The sequence below is a fragment of the Lycium barbarum genome, chromosome 11 (genome assembly GCF_019175385.1).
Source record: "Lycium barbarum isolate Lr01 chromosome 11, ASM1917538v2, whole genome shotgun sequence".
Classification (NCBI taxonomy): Eukaryota; Viridiplantae; Streptophyta; class Magnoliopsida; order Solanales; family Solanaceae; genus Lycium; species Lycium barbarum.
Window position 1 is genome coordinate 40,197,099 of NC_083347.1, and position 22,516 is coordinate 40,219,614.

The window sequence follows — 22,516 nt, forward strand, 5'->3', positions numbered from 1 at the left end:
TGTTAGTTAGTTAGTTAGTTAATAAGTACATTATGTTAGTTGGACCAAAAATTCTCCACTTTAGCAAAATTAAGAGAGTAAAGATACTCAGGATTATATTTAATGGACAAAAATAGACCTAGTCCCGTGGATAAATAAGGGACTATTTTGGCTAAAAACTCGCGTTTAGGAGAGTGGCTATTTTTCCTATGCATCGGCAGTGTAATTCCTTATTGTGTGCCAGCATAAGAAGCACATGACACGTGTATGTTTCAGTCCAAATGGCTGAAATAGTGGGGGCCCTTGACACGTAGGAAAGCAACAGCCAATAGGAAACAACTAGACACGTAAGAAGACCAACGACATCGTACGAGGTCTCCTCCTTAAATCTTAACAGAACTGTTCAGTGAAAGTATTCGAATTTCGAAATCTTTGTTGACTGAACCAATGGCGAAATTTGATAAGGTTGCATTGTTATTGCTGTTATCATTAACGGTGTTAACAATATGGTTTCCGATTGTTGAATGCACAAAGAAAGCAGTAGGGGTAGCTAGAAAAGAAGACATTCCCTATATAAAATGTCAGGTGTGTGAGAAACTGGCATATCAGCTGTACAATCAAGTTCAGAACAAACAAATTGAGATCTCACCAAAGAAGGTAACTTTCTCATCTGGGGTTCCCTTTTCTTGAGCTCAATTTATGTATAATCTATAGTTCGGGAGTTGATTTCCTCATATGGTCACTAGACTAATAGTTATTATCTCAGAAAGTCGCTTTTTTTGTTTGAAGGAAATTAGAATTAAGAAGAGGGGTGAGAAATACTTTCTGAGATAATAACTATTAGTTGAGCGACCATTTGAGAAATCAACCCTATAGTTTGGTGTTCTTAAAAGTTCAATTTATGTATAATTTGATAGTTGATTTCTCATACGATCACTCAACTACTCCCTCCGTACCAATTTATCTGACACCATTTGACTAGGCACGGGATTTAAGAAAGAAAGAAAAACTTTTAAGATTTGTGATCCAAAACAAGCTTCTGTAAATCATATCATATCGTAAAGTTAAATTGTTTCTAAATATAGAAATGTGAAATTTTTTTGGGGACAAACTGAAAAGGAAAGTGTGATACATAAATTGGACGTAGGGAGTAATAGTTATTATCTTAGAAAGTCGCTTTCTTTGTTGAAGGAAATTGGAATCAAGAAGAAAGGTGATTTTTTGAGATAGTAATTATTAATTGAGTGACCATGTGAGAAATCAACCCTATAGTTTGGTGTTCTTGAAGGTTGGATTGATTAGAATTCAGAATACTGATTGGACATGTAAGTTTCTTGATGGTTATTGGATGATATGTTGATATTTGCTTTTAAGGAGTATTGTTTTGTTGGAGTTTGTTTTTATTTTGTTTAATTCTTCTGTTTGTCTGATGCAATGGATATGGTTTGATGATGTCAGATCTCGGAGTATCAGATAATAGAGATTTCAGAGAATGTATGTAATTTAAAGAAGCAGGAAGCTGATTGGATCCTTAAAATTGATATAGTTGAACAAGGAGATAGGTTGGAGGTAAGAATTCTGCAAGCCTGTCTTTTTTTACTTATATAATGGCTTTGTCGATCTTCTTTACGATATAACTTCTTTTTGGTGAATTGGGCTTAACTGTGTTAAATCTCAAAGAGCTACTTTGAGATTGGGTGCTCAGCCAATATTTTGTAAGTTATTAGTAGTATCTGATGTGAAAATATAGTGTTTTGGTGAAAAACAATGGGTGCTTGTGCCCCTAGTAGCTACAATATAGGTCCACCATTGTTGGTATACAATCAGGGGTCATGATTCCTGCATAAAATAATACATAAATTGACTCATAACTTGTACATGTTTTAGTTATGCAAGATTGTAGATAGCAACTAAAATGCTACTGTTTGAAGTCCTCCATTGGTAGTGGGATGGGTAATTGGTCTCCTTATTTGTACTTGGACAATCCTCCCCTCATGAGCTAGCTTTTGGGGTTGACTTAGGCCCAAAATCCATTTCTTTACAGCTACCAAACATGGTAAGTACTAGTTATGCTGGTTTTAGTACATAAATAATTCACTTCCTAGCCAGCAACCAAACCATCCTTCAGTGTAGCTTTTCTAATTAGGCTGCTGGAAAGTTAAACACATCTATGTTTCATTCATTGTCAGCAATTGACAACTCTGTCGCCAAACACTGTATTTCCTATGCTATTACTTGCACAGTGTAGCTTTTAATTTGAAAGAATTATTGAAGTTTTGGCGGTGGGCATCAGGTTCATCATTTTATATATTTCTGAGAGGATTCTTATTTGACATTACCAATGTTCAGCTGCTTGAACAAGACTCTGAAGGACAATGTAATTCGGAATGCAAAACATTAGAGCGTGCTTGTCAAGATGTAAGTTATCCTACTTATGTTGTGCATTTGGTATTAGCAGTGATGCAAACAAACACTTGTTTCATGAATGCTTAAAGGGATCGTATGTTCATAATGACATGATGCACGTGCACACTTACATTTGACTCTGCAGCTACAGAAGTGTTTTTAAACTTTTTTCCAAATAAAAAGCTCATCTCCTTCCCAATTTCCTCTCCTAGTGCAATTATGATTTGATCACGTTTATAACGATATCCATACTCATTGGCTTCCTAAGCTAAAAAATTGACAGCATTGTGCATGTCGCTCTTGAAAATGTTTCTTTTTGCTTCAGTGAGAGTGGTGGTGCTTATTTAACTGCTGGAAGTGCTTTGATTCAAACCTTAGAGCTTCCTTTCTATCCTTTCGCCTCTGCTAGTAGTGTTAGGTTTGTGAAGTTGATTCATGTGCCAACATTGTGCAAAGTATAACTTGTCTTGTAAATAGGTTCTATATGTTGCTGTCTTGTGTAAGAGTTAAGACAAGCAAACTATTTTCTTGCAGCAATTATCTTTCTTCATATTTTGCAGGTCATGGACTATTCTGATACGGATGTGGCAGAATATTTATACAACAACAAACCAGATCTTGATTCTTTGAAAAGTTTTCTTTGCAAGGATTTGACCAAAGCTTGTAGTAAGGCACCACCTCCAGTTCCTAAGGTAATGTCAAGCTTTATGACACTGAGGTTTAAATGTACCTTCATTCAATATCTGAAATTCTGTGCGTTTCTTCTCCTTCCTCGTGCCTTCTGGCCCCACTGGTTATCTGGTTTTGTGAAAAATATAGCACATAGTCCTTGTTCTATAGACATGAAAGATAGACCACATCCAAAATGCTTTCATTTTTTGTTGTAATCTTTGACTGCTAAGCTGCATCTTCTATCAGACATATAGTTGGTTTATGCCAGTAACTCAACTGTAGCAAGAGTGAGCTGTGCTTGAGCACATGCTGTTTTAAAATATTTGGTTATTGGATACACAGAAATATGTGCGAGTGATGTGATGAAAAACTATATACATGTAATAGTTTCCTTCCTTTTTGGGAAAAAAAATGAAATTGGTTGCTAGCAATACTAAGAGACTACATCTACAGAGTAAACTGATTGAAAATTAAGTAGCTAAATCATAGAAAATAAGCATGGTCATAGTGAGGACGATATGAAAAGGTGCTAATTTATGGACGAAAACCTTTTGGAAGTGCTGGGCTAGAGGGATACATCATTATGCAAAGTTATGTTAATATAGTAATATAGGTCCTTTCACTTGGAAAACCTTTAATGACGGATTTTCCCCATCAAGAATACGTCTGAGCATTTCATAATTATTTGGCTGGAGGCTATTTATTTTAAGCATTGTATAGCAATTACTGTGATAAATTCTTGACTATCTAGGTGCTACATGTTGATTTAGCAGTTAAATAAGCAATAAGATTAGGTTTCACATTCACAGTTTGGTGATTCTTTCTTCCTATCAAGAATACATCTGAGCATTTCATAATTATTTGGCTGGAGGCTATTTATTTTAAGCATTATATAGCATGTTCTGTGATAAATTCTTGACTATCTAGATGCTACATGTTGATTTAAACAGTTAAATAAGCAATAAGATTAGCTTTCACACAGTTGGTGATTCTCTCTTCTTTTGCTTCAGAATAGAGTCCCAGGAGAACCTTTTGTTGCCAAGTCCTCAAAAGAGGCTGAAATGGAAAAGCTAATGCGATCCATGCAGGTAATTTTCTTTACATAGGTGTCAACTGCATGATTTCCTTCCATAATATGCCTGTCATAGAAAATCTGAAATTGACTACATTTTGCTTCAGGGTATGCCTGGAGCCCCCGGTATGCAAATGTATTCCAGGGAAGATTTGATGAACCAAAAGTTCGGTGATGAAGATGTTGATGATGATGATGAAGGGGACTTCCCCTCAAAGCTGGTACAAACGAGTAGTCTCTTTTGCTAGACTGATTTTAAATCAGTCAAAAGTGCTCAATTAATATGGCATTTTTGTGCAGGGAAAGGTTATGAAAGAAAAAGAAAGTAAGAAGAATGATTGGAAGCAACGGATCACAAAAGGAATTCAGGATACAAGTGAGACTCTGAAGAAACACGCTAACAGAGTATCCTACAGGATGAGAAAGTGGTGGGGAGCGAAGAAAGCACAATGGAAGAAGAGTTCTAAAACCGGTAAAGGAGAGCTATAATGAGGAGCAATTCTTTGTTTCCTCCTCTTTCTTTTCACCCCTTAAAATATAGTCTGATGTTGAATCGTAAGAGTAACACAAAGCTATGCCACTAAAGAGAGACTGGATATCTGTAATTCTCATCTTATGGCCTTGCCCACGAGATTTTTGTTTCTCTGCCAACATCTTCAGAGATTAGATGATGTCACGTACTTCTACTTTAGGTCTAATATTTTGTAAGTCTTTTAATCTTGTTATACATTTATATGTCAAAAAAAATTATAGATAACTTAATACTATTTTTAATTTTTATTATTAATGTTACATTATAATATTGGACAAACATGCGTTTAAATGGAGCAACATGGATTGGACAAACATGCGTTTAAATGGAGCAACATGGACATATAGATTTATATAACGGACCTCAACTTACTTGAAATTGTGGTGCAATTGTTGTTGCCAACACTTTCAATTAGATTCAATTTCGTAGACTTGCTGCCAATCGGATATCATTGTTAGGCATTCTAGCCGTAGGAGACAAATCTTACAGAGGGAGCTAAGGTTGTCCACAATAGAGGAAGAGGGAGGGGGGCATTCATTCTAGTTGTCTAACTGTGTTGTTTGTTTTGGAGCCAAAGGTCGTGTTGTGTATGATATTCTTCCATGTCAAGTACACTTGAACCAAGTTTTTTCCTTTTACTTAAAACTTTTAGCATATCAAGAGAACTAGTTATTTGTTTTCCAATTTTTACAAGTAACCATTTTCCAACTAATTGGAACTCTGTAGTCAACTTTAGATTCGAAGAATCATGAATAAGGATAATTAGTAAAATAAACACTTAATTAATGCTTTTTAAGGGGGAGTGCAAAATGGACTCCTAAAAAGGAAGGGGGGAGTGCCAATGATCCTTTATCAAGGAAAAGCCGCACTTGCAAGGTAGCTGTCCGTCCTACACTGCTGACTGAAACCTTGGACCAAGTTACAGTACTTAGTAGTACAACCAATAAGAATATCATCGTTTCATAAGCACCCTTTAAATAAATTGTCCTTTTAGGACTCAGATACAAATGCAGCCAAAAAAACTAAGTTGTGTAGCAAACCACAAATAGAAAGGACAATAACCCACAGCTGGGTAGGAGAAAGAATCAGCAGAAACGATAGGCAGAAACTCGTATTTGCCTTTGGGAAAAATGAACCGGGTTGAAAATGATCAGTGCTGCATATAGATATCCGGTGCAACAACCGTTCTGCTTTAGGACAAAGAGGGACAAGCAGAAAACGTATGCTCTCCAACAGAGCATCATCGCATCCGATAAGACTGAGTTCTTGAAACAGAACAACGCCGGCCATTTACTGAGTACTTGAGCACTATATCAAGATCTCGAGGATTCTTCTTGTTAGACGCCACAGTCATGCTCCCAACTACAGCTTCCCCCTGGCATAAAGTAAGCACCTCTTCCAGGTAGAGAACCGTTTGCTTCCAGTGTGTGCCACGAGACCTTGGTCCTGCATATACTCTCATGGTCAGAATTAGCTATACTATATTTCCCCTTTCCCCTCTCCTTTTTATTTTATTTGGACAGTGGAAAGTTGAATGGACTCTAAGTGAGATAATAAGTTTCCAATCCCCCATCTCATGAGACATACATGTCCATAATGTTCATACAAAATTAGATAAATGTATCTGCGGATGAAATAATTAGAACGTACTACGTAAAGCCAAAACGCCTATCACCAAAAAAATATACAGCAGCAAGTCAAGGAGCTGCACAGGTGATCCATTGTTGTCACCTCTATCCTATTCCCCTCTCCTCCTGCCCTCCCAGCAAATCTCCCTCCTCCCCACCCAACACAAACAAATAAAAAAATTGCACAAAAGTTAAACTACAAGACACAAGAAAGCACAAAAAATTATGAACCTGTGGAGAAGCCCGTCAATTTGTGACACTTCGTGAAAGAGACATCAAAGTAAGCTACAAGGGCATGGATGTAATCGTCACGTTCTGCGACTAGCTTAAACGGAACTGTGAAGGAAGCATCACCAGTAGCCATCTTAGAGATGTCCATTGTCTATAAAATAAGGACCCTGTTGTAAGTACAGTAAGAAAGACAAAACATCACAGCACATTTTCGGGCTATTCAATATAGCAATTTTGGAGACAAGTATATTTGATCTAGTTACCTTGAGTAATTGGCAATTTGTAACAATCTGCTTCTGATCTACATTATCAACAAGTGGTTCCATTATAGCTTGCTTCCGAATGCAGCTCATATCAAAACCATACACACTATTCCAGACTGCAATAGCATGTAAAAGAGATTGGAATCAGGGCGACAATTTAGCCCATTAATGAAGAGGACGGGTGTAAACTAAAAAAACCCCATGGAAAGTGCGCACTAAAATACAAAATTCAATATCCATCAAGTAGAAGATGTGAAAGCGATCAATCTCACATTCGATTTTCTCATCCTTGTAGTCAGCATCTTCAATTGCTGTTAAATGCAAAGAAGCTTTATCTGGCAGCACAAGACCATCTTTTACCTGTACAGGCGGAAGAAAGGATATATAATTAAAAAGAGGCCTTTTTTTAGTAGAACTCGCCAACAAAAAGGTCAAAACCCCAAGAAAACTGAAGCAAATAGGAAAATGCCAGAAAAGTGGTTTGCAAGTTAAATCAGCTAACCTGGGGAACTCTACTTAAAGCAATAATGAGAAACAGTTCATTAAAAGAGGATAAAGCACATTATCCAGTCACTAATTTTCAGTGACCCCAGGTCTTTAACATAATACAACCCAGCCATAATTCTCATAGTTGTAAGCAAAACCAAATTTTCCAATTTTGAATTACAGGTACCAAGTTTCATAATCTTAAGAAGACAAATTCCCAGTTTTTCACTCATTACGTGGGTAAAACAAATAGTCCACTTACACTTCGTCTTTCTTTCCAATTCTCAACCCTCAATGAAGGAAATGAATTACCATACAAAAAACTCTAATAATCTTTTCTGCATGCAAACACCTTGAACTCAGCACAACCAAGAAGACAGACATTTTTTCTTGAATAGAGTGTGTGCCTTAAAAAAAATCCATTTTTGGTGGCTGTGGGGGTTCAACTTGGTGTTGGGTGGAAGGGAGAAGGATCAGCGTGAAGATTTGATCAATGCAGGAAGAGTGATGATAGCTGAAATATGTTTGACTGGTGGGGATGCCATGTTGGGCAAAGTCTAGATTAGCATTCAATAGTAGAATGCAACCCACGCCTTTTTCTTTGAACCCATCGCCAAGCTCAATCAATAAGCTTGGTCTAATTAATATAGAAGAGGTTGCACATGTCACAGTGTCATGGCTTGGAAAAGGACAAGGGCCCTCTTCGTTTATTCCCCACTTATATTTCATTGCTACCAACACTTCTTCCTGCTCATACCTTTTACTTTTCCATCATTTCCATTCTCCCTTAAAAAGGCAATCCCGGACTGCATCTGTCCAGGTTCCCCACACAGTATGTCAAAAGCTTTATATTTTCTTATTGCATAAACAAGAAAAAACAACACAAAGTATCCACCATGCAAATCTGTGATTCGAGATTTATCTTTGAATTAAATATTCTATTGAAAAGAAATAATTTCTTTTAGTATTTTACATGGACATAATATCTCAAGAAAGAGCTACTTATGCAAGTGATGCCAACCAAAAGCCAAGGGGATGATTTGAAGATAGGCATCCTGTTAATACCTCTAATAGTAATTAGCTAGTGGCATTTACTGTTATAAGCAGAGAAAGGATGATTAGTTACAAACTCCATGGGGAAATTCTATTATGGTTCAAATTATAAATATGTGTATGCTCAAAATATTTATATATAATACCAGTTACCAGTTTCAAAAAAAAAAATATTTATATATAATAGTAATAAGATCATATCAGAAGAAAACCTAAATTTCAAGAACTGAATGTTGCATTAAGCAAAGGCAACAGGACTAAACCAATCACAAGTAAAAGCAACTTTTTGAACGTCACAACTAAAAGCAGCTTACCAGCCATTTGTCACGAGCATACAAGACAGTATTTAACATGTTCTCATAAAGTAGAAAGTATCCCATCCACTCAGAAATAATTATATCCACGTTTGGAACCGGAAGGTCAATCTCTTCGACCTTTCCCTTGATAACAGTTATAACTGAGAAAGCAAACAAACTCAGTAGCTAGATAATACGAAAGCACACCAGAAAATGGGTCACAAGGTTCATGACTTAGTGATAAAATCAGCTCACCGTCTGAGAACCCATTGCTTTTTACAATTTCTTGGGCCATATCAGCCATGCTGGAGCACTCAATCTGAAAATTTCAAAATGACAAAGATGAGTCCTATTGCATTAGATAGCTTGGCATTAGCTTCTTCAAGCTTAAAACTTTATTCAACATCAACATATGAAGTAATGCTGCACGTCTCAATAATGAAGAGCATAGTAGATAGCATTTGATATGTAGTGTGTGGTGACCAAGACAGCCACCATGTTACTATCAAGAAAAAACAAGAGTATACATAATATACAAGTGATACTATGGCCCAAGAACAAGAGATGGACGCCATACCGCGTAAACATGTTTGGCGCCAACTTTTGCACAAAAGAGTGACAGGATTCCCGTCCCGGCACCCACATCAAGGACCACTTTATCCTTGATTAAGAAGGAGTTTTTGTAAATAACATCTTGGTAAGTCTTAGTTCTCACCACATCCTTTAACATCTCCTGTTATAGAGTAAGATTTACTTTTAGAACCATGAATGGAGATTATTTAAGCAAAACCTGAAGCAGCGTCAACAGCAGACCACCACACTTTATGATGAAATATGAGTACTTACTTCATGAATACCTGCAAAAGCATCAATATAAGGAAGGGAGGAAGTTAGCTTACCAACTAAAAGACATCGACGGTTAAAAAATTCAAAGGTCAATAAGTTGCTACAAGTATGATTATGGCTAAGCTCAACATGTAAAAGGATATCTAATAAGAACAACATTTGGGGAAGCAACCAATTATAAGAAAATACAGCTTATCTAGAACCAACTAGAGTCTTCCCATAAGCTTCTTCTATTATTTTACTTTTCATCCAAAATAAAGTTCTACATTGAAATTCACAAGACAATAGAAAATAGAACCAAGCGACAAATACGAAAAGAAACACAAAATGTCCATTGTTGCATCATTGTCATTTCTTCAAGAGAGGTGGCATAATTGAAGCTTTCATTGAATGAGGACAGTACACCTTGATAATCCTGTTTATCAAAAGGCATCAGGTTTGATATTTCAAAATCGACTGGCTTGAATCACGGCATGGTTAGCCTCATAGATTGACCGGCTAAGGGAAGGCAGCCTAGATATATGCATCATGTATTCTTCAATGCTGGTGGAAACCATTACATAATACCAAATATGGTCAGTATTCTCAAGTGACGTGTTGATGCGGACACCAATCAGTCCATCATGGACCTGTATACACAATTTTTTCATCTCATTGGGCTTGGGATGTCCGAGCCAGCTTGTGCACACCTCTATTGTTCCACTATATCTGCTAGCCTCCCACCAGCTTCTTCTATTATTTTACTTTTCATCCAAAATAAAGTTCTACATTGAAATTCACAAGACAATAGAAAATAGAACCAAGCAACAAATACGAAAAGAAACACAAAATGTCCATTGTTGCATCATTGTCATTTCTTCAAGAGAGGTGGCATAATTGAAGCTTTCATTGAATGAGGACAGTACACCTTGATAATCCTGTTTATCAAAAGGCATCAGGTTTGATATTTCAAAATCGACTGGCTTGAATCACGGCATGGTTAGCCTCATAGATTGACCGGCTAAGGGAAGGCAGCCTAGATATATGCATCATGTATTCTTCAATGCTGGTGGAAACCATTACATAATACCAAATATGGTCAGTATTCTCAAGTGACGTGTTGATGCGGACACCAATCAGTCCATCATGGACCTGTATACACAATTTTTTCATCTCATTGGGCTTGGGATGTCCGAGCCAGCTTGTGCACACCTCTATTGTTCCACTATATCTGCTAGCCTCCCACCAGCATAGGTACAAGGAACTCTACCCACCAAGGTCTAGGCAGATGGAAAGAAAACACCTAATTTTTTTGCCTTTGTTGGGATTAGAACTTTAGACATCATGGTTCTCCTCTCATTTTACTGGGCACGCCCTTGGGTGCGACTAATCAACACAGTTGATACTTGGACAGAGGTACATGTGACACTGCCAGCTACGGAGCAGTTTGGAGATCAGCCAGCCAAAGAGCACGAGTCCTTCCAAAAATCAGTACTTTGCTATCATAGCAACAAGAGGACCTACCGAGCAAGGCATTGAACCTAGGTTCAGAGGTCCAGTTGTTAGTGGTACCCTCATCAAGATTGGAAGGGAGGCCAAGGAATTCAATATGCGCCGCTGCTTCTAACCAGTTATTACTACTTCTAAAAGTTCTATTACTAGTATATATTTCTGTGCTCTTCAAGGAGACAGAGGGAGGATTTTGCTTGTCTAAGCACAGCTCTATACTTTTACTGCACAATAGAGAAAGGTCAGGTGCTCAGGAGGTTTATACAGTCTCCAAGTTAAGTACTAAATTGACTCTTCCAAAGAGAAATTACCCAATCAAGCTACATCCTGGCACATTCCACAAGAATGATAAAAATAAAAAAAATAAAAAATAAAGGAATGCCATAATGTGTACACAGATACGTTAAGTACTACTCCCTCCGTGTCAATTTGTTTGTCTTACTTCCATTTTCAGTCTGATTCAGAAAGAATGCTTCTTTCCTTCTTTAAATACAACTTTCCACACGGCATGTTTAAGAACACGAGATTAAAGAGCATTTTGGTACATTATTCATATCTTTAGTTTAAGACAATAAAATTCAAAAAAAATCTTATTTATTTTCTTTAACTCCGTGTCAAGTCAAAATCAGATAAACAAATTGAAACAAAGGGAGCACTACTTTTTACTAAGGCCACATTAGCAACCCGAATAACTCAGCAAACGCACAGAGACAGAGAATATTTCCCCTGACATTAAAATAAAGCAATGGCAAGACATCACAGAAGAGAAAAGTGCCATTAGAAATAAATTACCAAAGTGAGAATATGAGTCGAAGTAATAATCAGCACTAGTCTTGTCGCTGTCCACCATAGAGTCACACATGGCAGTGTCTTCTTCCACCTCAACGTTGGAGCTTTCATCTTCCTCGTACTCAAATTTCATCTTTGATGATTTGCTTGCCATTTTCTCTTCAAAGTTTAGGGTTTTAGAAGCAAGGGGTGGCTTCTGTTTAGGGTTTAAGCAAGGTGTGCTCAGCTGTGTGGGCTTTAGTTGAGGTTTTATAGTAAAACACTTTACAACAAGGCAGCAACTTGGCCTACTGCCTCGGCTGTTCACACATCATAATCAGAGAGTGGCTAACTGGCTATACGGCACCGCATTGTCTTAAATCGTACTCCCTCTGTTTCGATTTATGTAGATCTATTTGACTGGACAAGAATTTAAAAAATAAGAGAAACTTTTAAATTTGTGGTGTTAAATGAATTATATATATTTTGTGGAGCTATAAATCACTGCATAAAGGTAAATTATTTTTAAATATAGAAAGGATCATTCTTTTTGCCACGAACTAATAAAAAAATAGGCTCACATAAATTGAAACCGAGGAAGAATTTGAAAGCCAGTCCTTTTTTTTTTGGATTTTGATATTAAGTCCCTACTTTTTCTTTTCATCAACTCTTCCGTCCTGTCAAAGTTTTTTGTACCGCTACTGCTCCATTCGTCCCAATTTTTATAAGGGTGTTTGATTTGTCACGGAGTTTAAGAAATAAAGGAAGACTTTTGAAATTTGTGGCTAAAATGAGTCATGGATATTTGTGTGGCGATAAATCATTTTATTAAGGTAAAATAGGTATTTTAAAGTTAAATTATTACCAAATATAGAAGGTGTCATTCTTTTTGGCACTGACAAAAAGGAAAGAGTATCATATAGGTTGGGACAGAGGGAGTAGGGCTGCTTATTGGGCTGATGATTACACTTAACTGTTCGCCTTATCCGTTTCTTAGGCCCGATCCTCTTGGGTTCGGTAATTTAAAAGTTAAGTTTATCTTAAAATAAAATATTCTCATAAATCGTTGATCATAAATTGTTTCAAACCTTTGTTTATAAAAGATGTAAATTTGAAAATTGTTTAAGTTGATTGTCATGACATGTGCATTTGAATGAGGACTCTTCCGCCTTTTACTGCGTCTGACGGTTGAAGCCTCAGCTCCCTTGTGTGGAATTTTTGAGACCCTCTCAAAAATTCTAGCCCAGCTTAAATCTTGCTTCGGCGAACTCTCGTGTTTGAATCTTGATGTAAGAAATTTTGAGACCCTCTGAAAATTTCTGTCCCAGTTTAGGGTTTTGAGTCGGTTAGCTCTTAGGCTAAACTGTTGAGGGAAGAAATTTTGAGATCTTCTCAAATTTCTGCCCCAGTTTGAGGCTTTGGACCGGCTAACTCTTGGGCCGGATTTATTGAAGGAATTTTTGAGATCCTCTCAAAAATTCTGCCCCAGTTAGGTATGTAAGCTCTTGTGCCATTTCTAAGCTCTTCTCGAAATCTAATCTCTGTGGCTTCCTAAGGGTTTCTTGGGTTTTTTGTTTGGTACGACCGAGCTCAAAAAGCGCCTAGGTATCCCATCGCAGCAGGACTCAGGTCGAACGTAGTTCGGAATAAAAGTAGTTGATTTTTGGTTTTTTACAATAATGCGATCGGGTCCCAAATGGACTGCCTACGTATCCCACCATTGGGAGATCAGGTCATTGCGTAGTTCATATTATAAGGATATCATTTGGTTTTTTCTATCTATTTCAAAACGATTACAAGCAAATGAATAACTATTACAAACTTGAAAAAACGTGTCTTCACGCGTAGTACCTATTGATTGTGTATGAGTTGATTGCTTTGGCCACTCTTGGCCGTCCATTTCTGCTAGTATCACCGCTCCTCCGGAGAGTACCTTGTGGACCACTTGTAATTGTCAGTCAATTTCCTTAATATCCTCTTGATATTCTTATTGGCCGCCTCCACAGCTCTATTCACTTGTGGCCGATAGGCGGTTGAATTCTAATAGGTTATTCAGAATTGTTCACAGATGTCCTTCATCAGGTGATTATTCAGATTTGCTCTATTGTCCGTTATGATGGGCTCTGGTATGTCGAAACGGCATATGATGTTGTTTCGCACAAAATCGGCTACCACTTTCTTTGTCACTGATTTGTGTGATGTAGCTTCCACTCATTTGGTAAAGTAATCGATGGCAACCAAGATGAATCGGTATCCATTTGAGGCGGCAGGCTCGATGGGTCCAATAATGTCCATTCCCTAAGTGACGAACGACCAAGGTGAGATTATAACGTTGAGTTCGCTCAGTGGGACATTGATTAGATCTCCATTGATTTGGCATTGATGGCATCTTTGCACAAATTTGCAGCAATCGCTTTCTATTGTCATCTAGTAGTAACCTGATCGGAGGATTTTTATAGCTAAAATGAACATGTTCATTTGAAGTCCACAGGTTCCAGCGTGTACTTCTTCCAATAACTTTGTGGCTTCGGCGACATCCACGCATCTGAGTAATCCTAGATCTGGCGTACTTTTGTAAAGGATTTTCTTGTTCAGGAAGAATCATTAGCCATTCTCCGAATGGTTTTCTTTTGGTTGCTTGAGGTGTTGTCAGGATACTCTCCCTATTTCAGATATACCTTTATGTCAATATACCATGCCTTGCCATCGGCCTTTGCTTCCATATGGGGACAATAAGCATGTTCTTCTTTTAGACTTATTTCCAACGGGTCAATATGACTGCTTTCAGGATGTTGTATCATGGATGCTATGGTGGCCAGAGCATCAGCGAACTCATTTGAGCCCTTGGTGTATGTTTGAATTCAATCTTTCTGAATTTCTTGCACAACTTTTGTACAAGGTTCACATATGGCAAGATCTTGGCGTTCTTTGTGGCCCACTCACCTTGTACTTAGTGGATTAGCAGATCTGAATCACCCATGACCAATAGCTCATGGATGTCCATATCCAAAGCTCATATTCTGCCATGTTGTTGGTGCATCGTAACTTGAGTTTTGCGGCCATCGGGTAATGTTGCCCGGTTTCTGATACCAAGACTACTCCGATTCCATAACACTTGTAATTAGCTGTACCGTCGAAGAATAATATCCATCCTCAATAGGGCTCGACTATGTCTTTTTCTATCGTCAATACTCCTTCGTCTGGGAAGTGGGTTCGAAGTGGTTTGAAATCTCCATCTACTGGGCTTTCAGCCAGTAAGTCGGCCGATCCTTGTCCTTTGACGGCCTTTTGTGCTATGTATACAATGTCAAATTCGCTCAATAACATTTTCCATTTAGCCAACTTCTCGATAGGCATGGCTTGGCGAAATATGTATTTCAGTGGATCCATCTTGGATATGAGGTGAGTAGTGTACAAATAATGCCTCAGCTTTTGGGCTATGCACATCAAGGCACAACATGTCTTTTCGACCAGCGTGTATCTTGCCTCGTAGACGGTGAACTTCTTGCTCAAATAGTAAATCGCGCCCTCCTTCTTACCGATTTCATCATGTTGTCCTAACACGCATCCAAAAGCATTATCCGATACCGGCAAGTATAGCAACAACGGGCTCCCAAGCCTAGGAGGTACCAAGACCAGTGGATTGGACAAGTAATTCTTGATGGTGCCGAATGCTTTCTGACACTCTTCAGTCTATTTTGCTAGTGCATCCTTCTTTAGCAGCTTGAGTATTGGTTCCACAATTATGGTAGATTGGGCTATGAACCGTCCAATGTAATTTAGCCTTTCTAGGAAGCTCATGACCTCTTTTCTCGTGACCTTTTTTTTAGGCTTCGGAGGGGGTGGCTCTTGGATAGCTTTGATCTTCCATTGGACTAGCTTTATGCCCCTCGGCCTGACTATGAAACCCAATAGTTTTCCAGTAGGTACTCCAAACGCACACTTGGCCAGATTTAACTTTAAATTGAACTTCCGGAGTCTGTCGAAGAACTTCCGCAAAAGCGCAATATGCTCTGAGCTTTCTCTCGACTTGATGATGACGTCATCCATATACACTTTGACTTCCTTGGGGATCATGTCATGAAAAATAGTGGTCATAGCCCTCATGTAAGTGGCACCGGCGTTCTTGAGACCAAACGACATTACTCTACAGTGATACACTACCCATGGAGTGATGAAGGCTGTCTTTTCCGCGTCCTCTTCGCTCATCAAGATTTGATGATGTCCTGTGAAGCAATCCACGAATGATTGTAACTCGTGCTTTGCGTAGTTATCAATGAGTATGTAGATGTTTTGGAGTGGGAAGTTGTCCTTGGGACTAGCCCGATTGGGATCCCAGTAGTCGGCGCATATTCGAATTTTTCCGTCTTTTTTACATACTGGCACTATGTTGGGTACGAAGTTACTTCCACTACTCCGAACTTAATCTGTTTTTCCACTTCATCCTTGATGCGGATACTAAGACCTAGCTTGAACTTCCTAGTTTTCTGTTTGATCGGAGCAAAACTCGCATTGATGGGTAGTCTGTGGGCCACTATGCTGGTACTTAACCCCGACATGTCAGCATATGACCATGCGAAAATGTCCACATCTTCTCTTAGCAGGTTTATTAGCTCTTCCTTTTGAGGCGCTTCCAAATGCGCACTTATCCCGCTTTTTTGATTATTTCCTTATCTCCTAGATTGATTGCTTATGTTTCATATAGGTTCGATTTTTGCTCATTTTCAAACTGCTCTACTTTCTCTACGAGACCCTTAGGTAACATTGTTTCCTCGTCGTACTCTTCGTATTCCTCTTCCCCTACGTCACTTTACTCATTGGTTTTGCGACATGCATGACATTTAAGGTTTTTTGGTTATTTTTATTAGTGAAAAATCCAAAGCAAGGTTAGTACAAAACAATGCGTAAGTAAATAAAAGAAAAGGTTATTTTCCATAACTTGAGACTTCATTTATTTCGACTGAAAAGAAGTACACACTGTGGTCCTGACTCGGATCAACATCGAGTCATTTCCATTTTTGAAAATATTACGAGGTAACAGAAAGTGCAAATGGTGAGTAATTGGGCCTCGACTGATTCTCGCCGCCAGATTACTCACCGATTTTAAAGCATAAATTCATCATTTCTCTACTGAAAAGCCAAGAGCGGGGTAAAGGTCCAGTTGGATAGTTGATCGCCCAGATAAGCATCGCGGATGGTGGGCGCTTAAGTGCATTCTTTTAATACCACTAGTCAATCCTCTTCTCGGAATAGCATCCCTAATCCTTCTTTTATGCTTCCATCATCCGGCTTGGGCATTCTCAATAGGAATGACTGGTAGAGATTTAGAATTGGCTTGCTCAGCTTCGCAGGGTCTTTCTTCTTTCTATTGGCTTCAGAGATCTTGTCATCATTTGGAACATACCCTAAACCAAAATGGAAATTGTATTGAGGAATGGGGACTGGCTCTATGATGCTGTGTAGGTTTCTTTCTTAGCCTTTCCCGGGTTCAAACTCGTTCTGGAGGATAGTTGAGGCAATCATATTGTAGACTGCAGGCATGGTACTTTTGTAGAATCTTCTTTATGAGCAACCCCCACTAGTTCCACCACGTGGAAATCTGTTCCTTTGGGAGTTTCTTCGATGACTGGCACCGAGTTGTTTCGGCATTTATGGATACTACCCTCTCCGTGAATTATGACCTTATGGCCCTCCCATACGAACTTTAGAGTCTGATTAAGTGAGGACGTTACGGCTCCTGCCATGTGAATCCACGGTCTTCCTAACAACAAGTTATAGTTAGCAGTTATCTCTATGACTTGGAACTCGGTGATGAACTCAGCGGGCCCCATTTGGATATAAAGGTCGACTTCCCCAATGGGATCACATTGAGCTCCATCAAACGCTCTTACATTCGTACGGCTTTGGCAAATCTTCCCAAGGTCATAACCAAATTAGCTGAGAGTGGATTCAGGGCAAATGTTGAGACCAGCCCCATTGTCGATTATAACTCGGTTACCACTTTGTTTCGGCACATGACTGTGATATATAGTGCTTTGTGCCTTCTCTGGGCAGCTCTTCACTAGTGAAATATATTTGATGTTCTCCCATGACATGTGCGACCATCTTGGCCAGATTTTCACTACTTGTTCCTGCGGAGACATGGGCTTCGTCTAGCACTTTTATTAAAGCCAGATGGTGTTGAGGTGAGCTCAGCAATAATGCTAGTACAGATATTTGAGCTGGTGTCTTCTTGAGATGTTCCACAATAGAGTAATCTTTCGGCCGCATCCTGCGCCAGAAGTTTTCGGCCTCGCCTTCAATAATGGGCTTTCTTTGGTTCTACTATTTTCTTGGCACTCCTTGGGCCAATTCTTCGGGTTATAACACCTCCCAGACAGGGTTATTCCATGGGCAGCTACCATTTGTTCAATGAATTCTTTTCGTGGTGCGACTATCACTTCTTGAGATACCGACGCTACGATTGGTGTAGGGATTAGCACTTTGAACTGTGGATGCTCTTGTATTGTGAGCGATGCCACTGCTTGTTCAAGTGCTTGTTTTGGATCTCGAATTACGGGCTTGTATACAGGCCAATCTTCTTCTCTTGTTTTGGTGTAGCAGTCTGAAGAATAATCTCCTTTTTGTCAATCAAATCAGAATGATCTCTTTTTTGTCAATCAAATCTTGTATCTTATGTTTCAGATTGATGCAGTCTTCATTACTGTGGTCGTTTCCCTTAGAATGGTAGACAAATGTTTGATCCATTTGGAAAAATCTATTTGCGGGATTGACGACCTTTGATAGGACCGCTTGGATCATTCCTGCAGCAATTAATCTCTCGAACAGTTTAGTTCATGTTTCTAGCAGTGGGGTAAACACACGACCAGGGTTCTTTTCAAAGTTAGGACGTGGAAAATTGTAGGCATTTGGCGGTCGTTGGTTTTGATAATTTGTTGGTGGGTTGTTTTCTGGGGCTCTGTAGGTAGGTGTGGGAACTTGGTAATTTGAATATAGAGCTTGGTAGTTTGGTGGTGGTGGTGGTGGTATTTGGAAAGTCGTTTGTTGAGCTTGGTAGTTTAGTGGTGGTGTTTGGAAATTGGGCTGTGTGTAATAAATGGGCACAGGGTTGTTTGGGGTCGATAAGTAGGCACTTGGTGTAGTGATTGATAGACCTCAACGGGAGATCGTAACTCTTCTTTCTTTTTGGGTTTTGGGCTAGGTGTATGGGAAACATTTGCACGTCCTCTTTTTTCTTCCTTGTGAGCCCCACAGTGTTTTGTCCGGTAGCTTTGCCGGCTATGCTTATAATTCTTCCTGATTTGAGACCATCTTCTATGGCTTCTCCCATCTTCACCAATTCGGAGAATGTTCTTCCGGCCATTGACATCATCCGATCATAGAAGTCTGCTTCTTGCGAACGGATGTAAACAGAGACTAGCTCTTCTTCGCTCATCTGCGGTTGTACTCGAGAGGCTTCGGCCCTCCATCTACTTGCATACTCGAGGTTGTTCTCCGTGGATTTTTGTTTCACCTTTTCTAGGTAGTACCAGTCGGTATTGTTTCGACGTTAAATCGGAACCATTCCATAAAAGATCCCGCTATGTCTTCCCATGTGGCCCACCGACGTATGTCTTGCGTAGTGAACCATTCCGAGGCCTCTCCCATTAGGTTTCGGCTAAATAGCCTCATGATGAGTGTTGGATTGTTTTTTATACCGACCAGTTGGTAGCAATGGGCTCCTACATGGGCCTTGGGTTTGCCTGTTCCATTGAACATTTCAAACTTTGGCACTTTGAATCCCTCGGGTAAATCCAAGCCTGGATGCATACACAAATCGTCATAGCTCAAGCTCGTTGCCTTGCGGCTAGCTCTTGTGGATTGTTCCAGTAATTCAGCCATCTTGCGCTCTATTTCTTTGTCGCACTTGTCTTGGTCGGCTCTCCAAGGCTTTTGTATCTCCTAATGATGGTAAAGCTCTTGGAGATTTGGGGAAAAGGTACTTGGTGTGATGGGGGGTATGGAAAGAAACAGTTAGGTGTGCGGGGTGGCTTTTGGATGTGTGGGTAGTTTTTGCGGTTGGTAAAGAAATAGTGCTTGGGCGTATAGTGGAGTTAAGGTGAGTGGGTTGTGGCTCCTGGTATGACGGCACGTAATGGATAGTTTAGGGGACTTGGACGGTGTTGAGAGGTTGTGGGGTGTGGTATAACTTACCAATATGGGTTGGTTCAGTAGCTAGTGGGTTTTGGGTGGATGACATTATCCAATAGGGTAGGCAGGAAAATGGTCGGGCAGTGGTGAACTTAGAGATGGAAAAGGTGGAGAAGGTCTTCTTGCCTTAATAGGTTTTTCTTTGGCAGCACTTGCCATTTCAGCTCTCGTGATCTTCTCTTGAAAATCAGCAACCTTCTTAAGTAGCATGTTTATCACGTCCTCAGAGTGAGAAGGTTTTTTTAGGTTCAGTGGGGGCAAGTCCCTGATGACGAGTTCGTTCTGATTGTGCTTGTGTAGCAGTCATTTTTGCCTTGCCTTTGTCTTATTTGGAAAGGGATGCTATTGCATCTTTTGATCTAGTGAAGTATGCTAGTGTGGAACAACACGGATCAACCTTTTCTATCAGAGAAAAACAATTCAAAAGCAAATGATGTCTGTACATTAGACAATAACAGGAAAGCAAATTATCGCATGTAGTTAGCATGTAAGCACATAGAGCACACAAAATTCATGTATTTGATTTAAACGTTTGATTGATCCTCTATTCCACGGTTTTGGGTATTTTGGTTCTCTTGAGTCATTTGGGCTTTGGTTTGGAAGTCTATGGTTAATTTGCTTTAAACGATCTTCTCGACGCTTACTTATGCTAAATAATTGTGGGAAAATATGTATTTTATATAATATAGGGATCGAGTCTTACGTGGACTGCCTACGTATCCCTCCGCGGAAAATCAGGTCCTTCCGTAGTTTGGTTTACATAGGAAATATTTTTCCTAAACCTATTCTACCCGAAAGTTTCCCAGACCAGGCCCGATAAGGGCTTCCTACGTATCCCTCCTCGGGACATCAGGTCGGACGTAGCTTTTTTTACATATAAATAGGGGGAGACAAATCTTTTAAAAACACAAAAAGGGATCCCCTAAATCTACCCAAAAGATGACTTCTCTTTGAGATCGGAACGGGTTGTTGTCCTTACAACCGTATGTTTGCCCGAAGGCCCTACTTCCTAGTAACAGGGCGGGAGCACTACCCAAATCTCCCCAGTGTAGACCAGATGCTCTAATTCTAACTTGAAATCTTCACATTCTTCGATATCATGCCCAGGCGCTCCTGAATGGAACAAGCAAATCCTTCTTTGACTTAGTTCGCCCGGTGAGGGTTTCCAAGCAGCCTTGACTTGACGTACCTTCTCGGTACTTGCTAACTTCTAAAAAATACTGGCATACGAGTCCTTAAAGATTGTAAAGTCGTAACGCCAAGTGTGGGTGTCCAAAGTGATTCCTTCATTTGGAGTGACCTTGTGATGGACCAACAAGGATTGGGGTCCCCATTGCTTATGGATCGTCTTGTCATCAATCATTATCACGATCCTTCTTCTCAGAGCCAAGCACTCGTCCACAGTGTGACCGGGTTGATTCTTCTACAAAGGGCATCTCTTGTGCGCATAGATCGGTGCGCAAGGTGGTAACTTCTCATAGCTAGCACATGTGGCACCTACACTCTTCATCTTTTCGAAGACCTCTTTGCATTGCACATGTTTCGGCGTGACACGGTAAGAACAAGCAATGGCTTTAAGGGCGATTTCCCACAAACTTGGTGATGGTGGGCGAACGGGTCCTTGGGCCACATCATAGTTATCATCTTGGGCCGCAGAGGCAGCAGTGGTGGCCTCTTTAGATGGCCAGGTTTGCTCTTGCGGCTCGAATTCCTCCTTGGGATCCTCATCTTTTTCCTCAAGAGTTTCGGATTTGACTATCAGAGACATGTAGCTTTGTGCCATTCCTTGGCCTTATTTGACAGGCTCTTTCGGAAACGCTCCAATTCTATATTCTCCTTTGGTGGATTCTTAACTAGGTCCAAAATTTGGTCGGCCACTTTGATCTTGGCTCGGACCAATTCAATTTTTTCTTCTAGCCAGCGAATCTTCCTACTAAATGATTTGTTGTCTTCGCTAGCAGCCTTTCCCCCCAAGGTAGTGTTGCTTTGACTTCTTCGTTCGTCCATTGATAGCAAATCAACCTTTTTAAGAGGTGCAAGGGTTAGTTTTCTATGTTCGTGGTTTTTTGGCTAATTAGCATTTCTTTGTGTCTTTCTTTGGGGTAGTGATCGGAACATAGGATCAACCAATCATTCAAATGAAATACGTGAAACACATAATCATTTAATCATATAATTAGGCTACTCGCGTTTCTAAAGCATAGTCACCCTAGTTGATTTGAAATGAATGTGCCATTTGCATTAAACCATTGCCCCATAAATCATAGTATCATTAATAATATTTTCCCTTAAGGGAATACAAAAGATCATAAAATATAAAGGAAAATCAGTAGAAATGCCCTCCAGTGGACGATAACGAAGATCTCTCGATCCTTTCCTTCTTGGCCCTTCGAAGGGCGGTCTGAATCGGGAGATGGGTCGATGATAACATGGCATCCATCAAGAATCCCTTTTCTGTGAAGGGTATTGGTGTGGTGTCCTCCATTGCCTTCTTCATCCGATCATCCAGCTCTAATAAGCAATCATGTGCGAAGTCCAACTCTTATGTCAAGCTAGCTATGATGGCTTGATCACTGTTATACCCCATTTAAACGGGTTAAATTAGG

The 22,516-nt window shown here is 39.6% G+C and overlaps 2 protein-coding genes across 2 annotated transcripts; one reads left to right on the plus strand and one right to left on the minus strand.

Moving 5' to 3' along the window:
- Nucleotides 1–383: 383 nt before the first annotated feature.
- On the plus strand, nucleotides 384–4,916 carry LOC132618243 (uncharacterized). Its single transcript, XM_060333301.1, has 7 exons — nucleotides 384–636; nucleotides 1,438–1,548; nucleotides 2,329–2,397; nucleotides 2,946–3,077; nucleotides 4,068–4,145; nucleotides 4,237–4,350; nucleotides 4,430–4,916. Exons 1-7 carry the CDS (start codon nucleotides 427–429, stop codon nucleotides 4,616–4,618), a joined length of 903 nt encoding a protein of 300 aa, XP_060189284.1. The 5' UTR covers nucleotides 384–426; the 3' UTR covers nucleotides 4,619–4,916.
- A 680-nt stretch (nucleotides 4,917–5,596) lies between these two features.
- Nucleotides 5,597–12,031, minus strand: LOC132617445 (probable protein arginine N-methyltransferase 1). The gene is made up of 9 exons (XM_060332449.1): nucleotides 11,745–12,031; nucleotides 9,465–9,475; nucleotides 9,196–9,351; nucleotides 8,874–8,937; nucleotides 8,637–8,779; nucleotides 7,056–7,143; nucleotides 6,784–6,899; nucleotides 6,521–6,671; nucleotides 5,597–6,107 (listed from the first exon to the last, which is right to left on the minus strand). The coding sequence occupies exons 1-9, from the start codon at nucleotides 11,893–11,895 to the stop codon at nucleotides 5,902–5,904; spliced, it is 1,086 nt and encodes a 361-aa protein (XP_060188432.1). The 5' UTR covers nucleotides 11,896–12,031; the 3' UTR covers nucleotides 5,597–5,901.
- Nucleotides 12,032–22,516: the final 10,485 nt, after the last annotated feature.

Excerpts from the sequence above, each read along its gene's own strand:
- LOC132618243 (XM_060333301.1), top strand. The coding sequence starts at position 427 with ATGGCGAAATTTGATAAGGTTGCATTGTTATTGCTGTTATCATTAACG. Across the intron at positions 1,549-2,328 it reads AACAAGGAGATAGGTTGGAG|CTGCTTGAACAAGACTCTGA; the intron begins GTAAGAATTCTG and ends ACCAATGTTCAG. Across the intron at positions 4,351-4,429 it reads GGGACTTCCCCTCAAAGCTG|GGAAAGGTTATGAAAGAAAA; the intron begins GTACAAACGAGT and ends ATTTTTGTGCAG.
- LOC132617445 (XM_060332449.1), bottom strand. The coding sequence starts at position 11,895 with ATGGCAAGCAAATCATCAAAGATGAAATTTGAGTACGAGGAAGATGAA. Across the intron at positions 6,672-6,783 it reads CAAATTGCCAATTACTCAAG|ACAATGGACATCTCTAAGAT; the intron begins GTAACTAGATCA and ends CTTATTTTATAG. Across the intron at positions 6,108-6,520 it reads ATTGACGGGCTTCTCCACAG|GACCAAGGTCTCGTGGCACA; the intron begins GTTCATAATTTT and ends GAGTATATGCAG.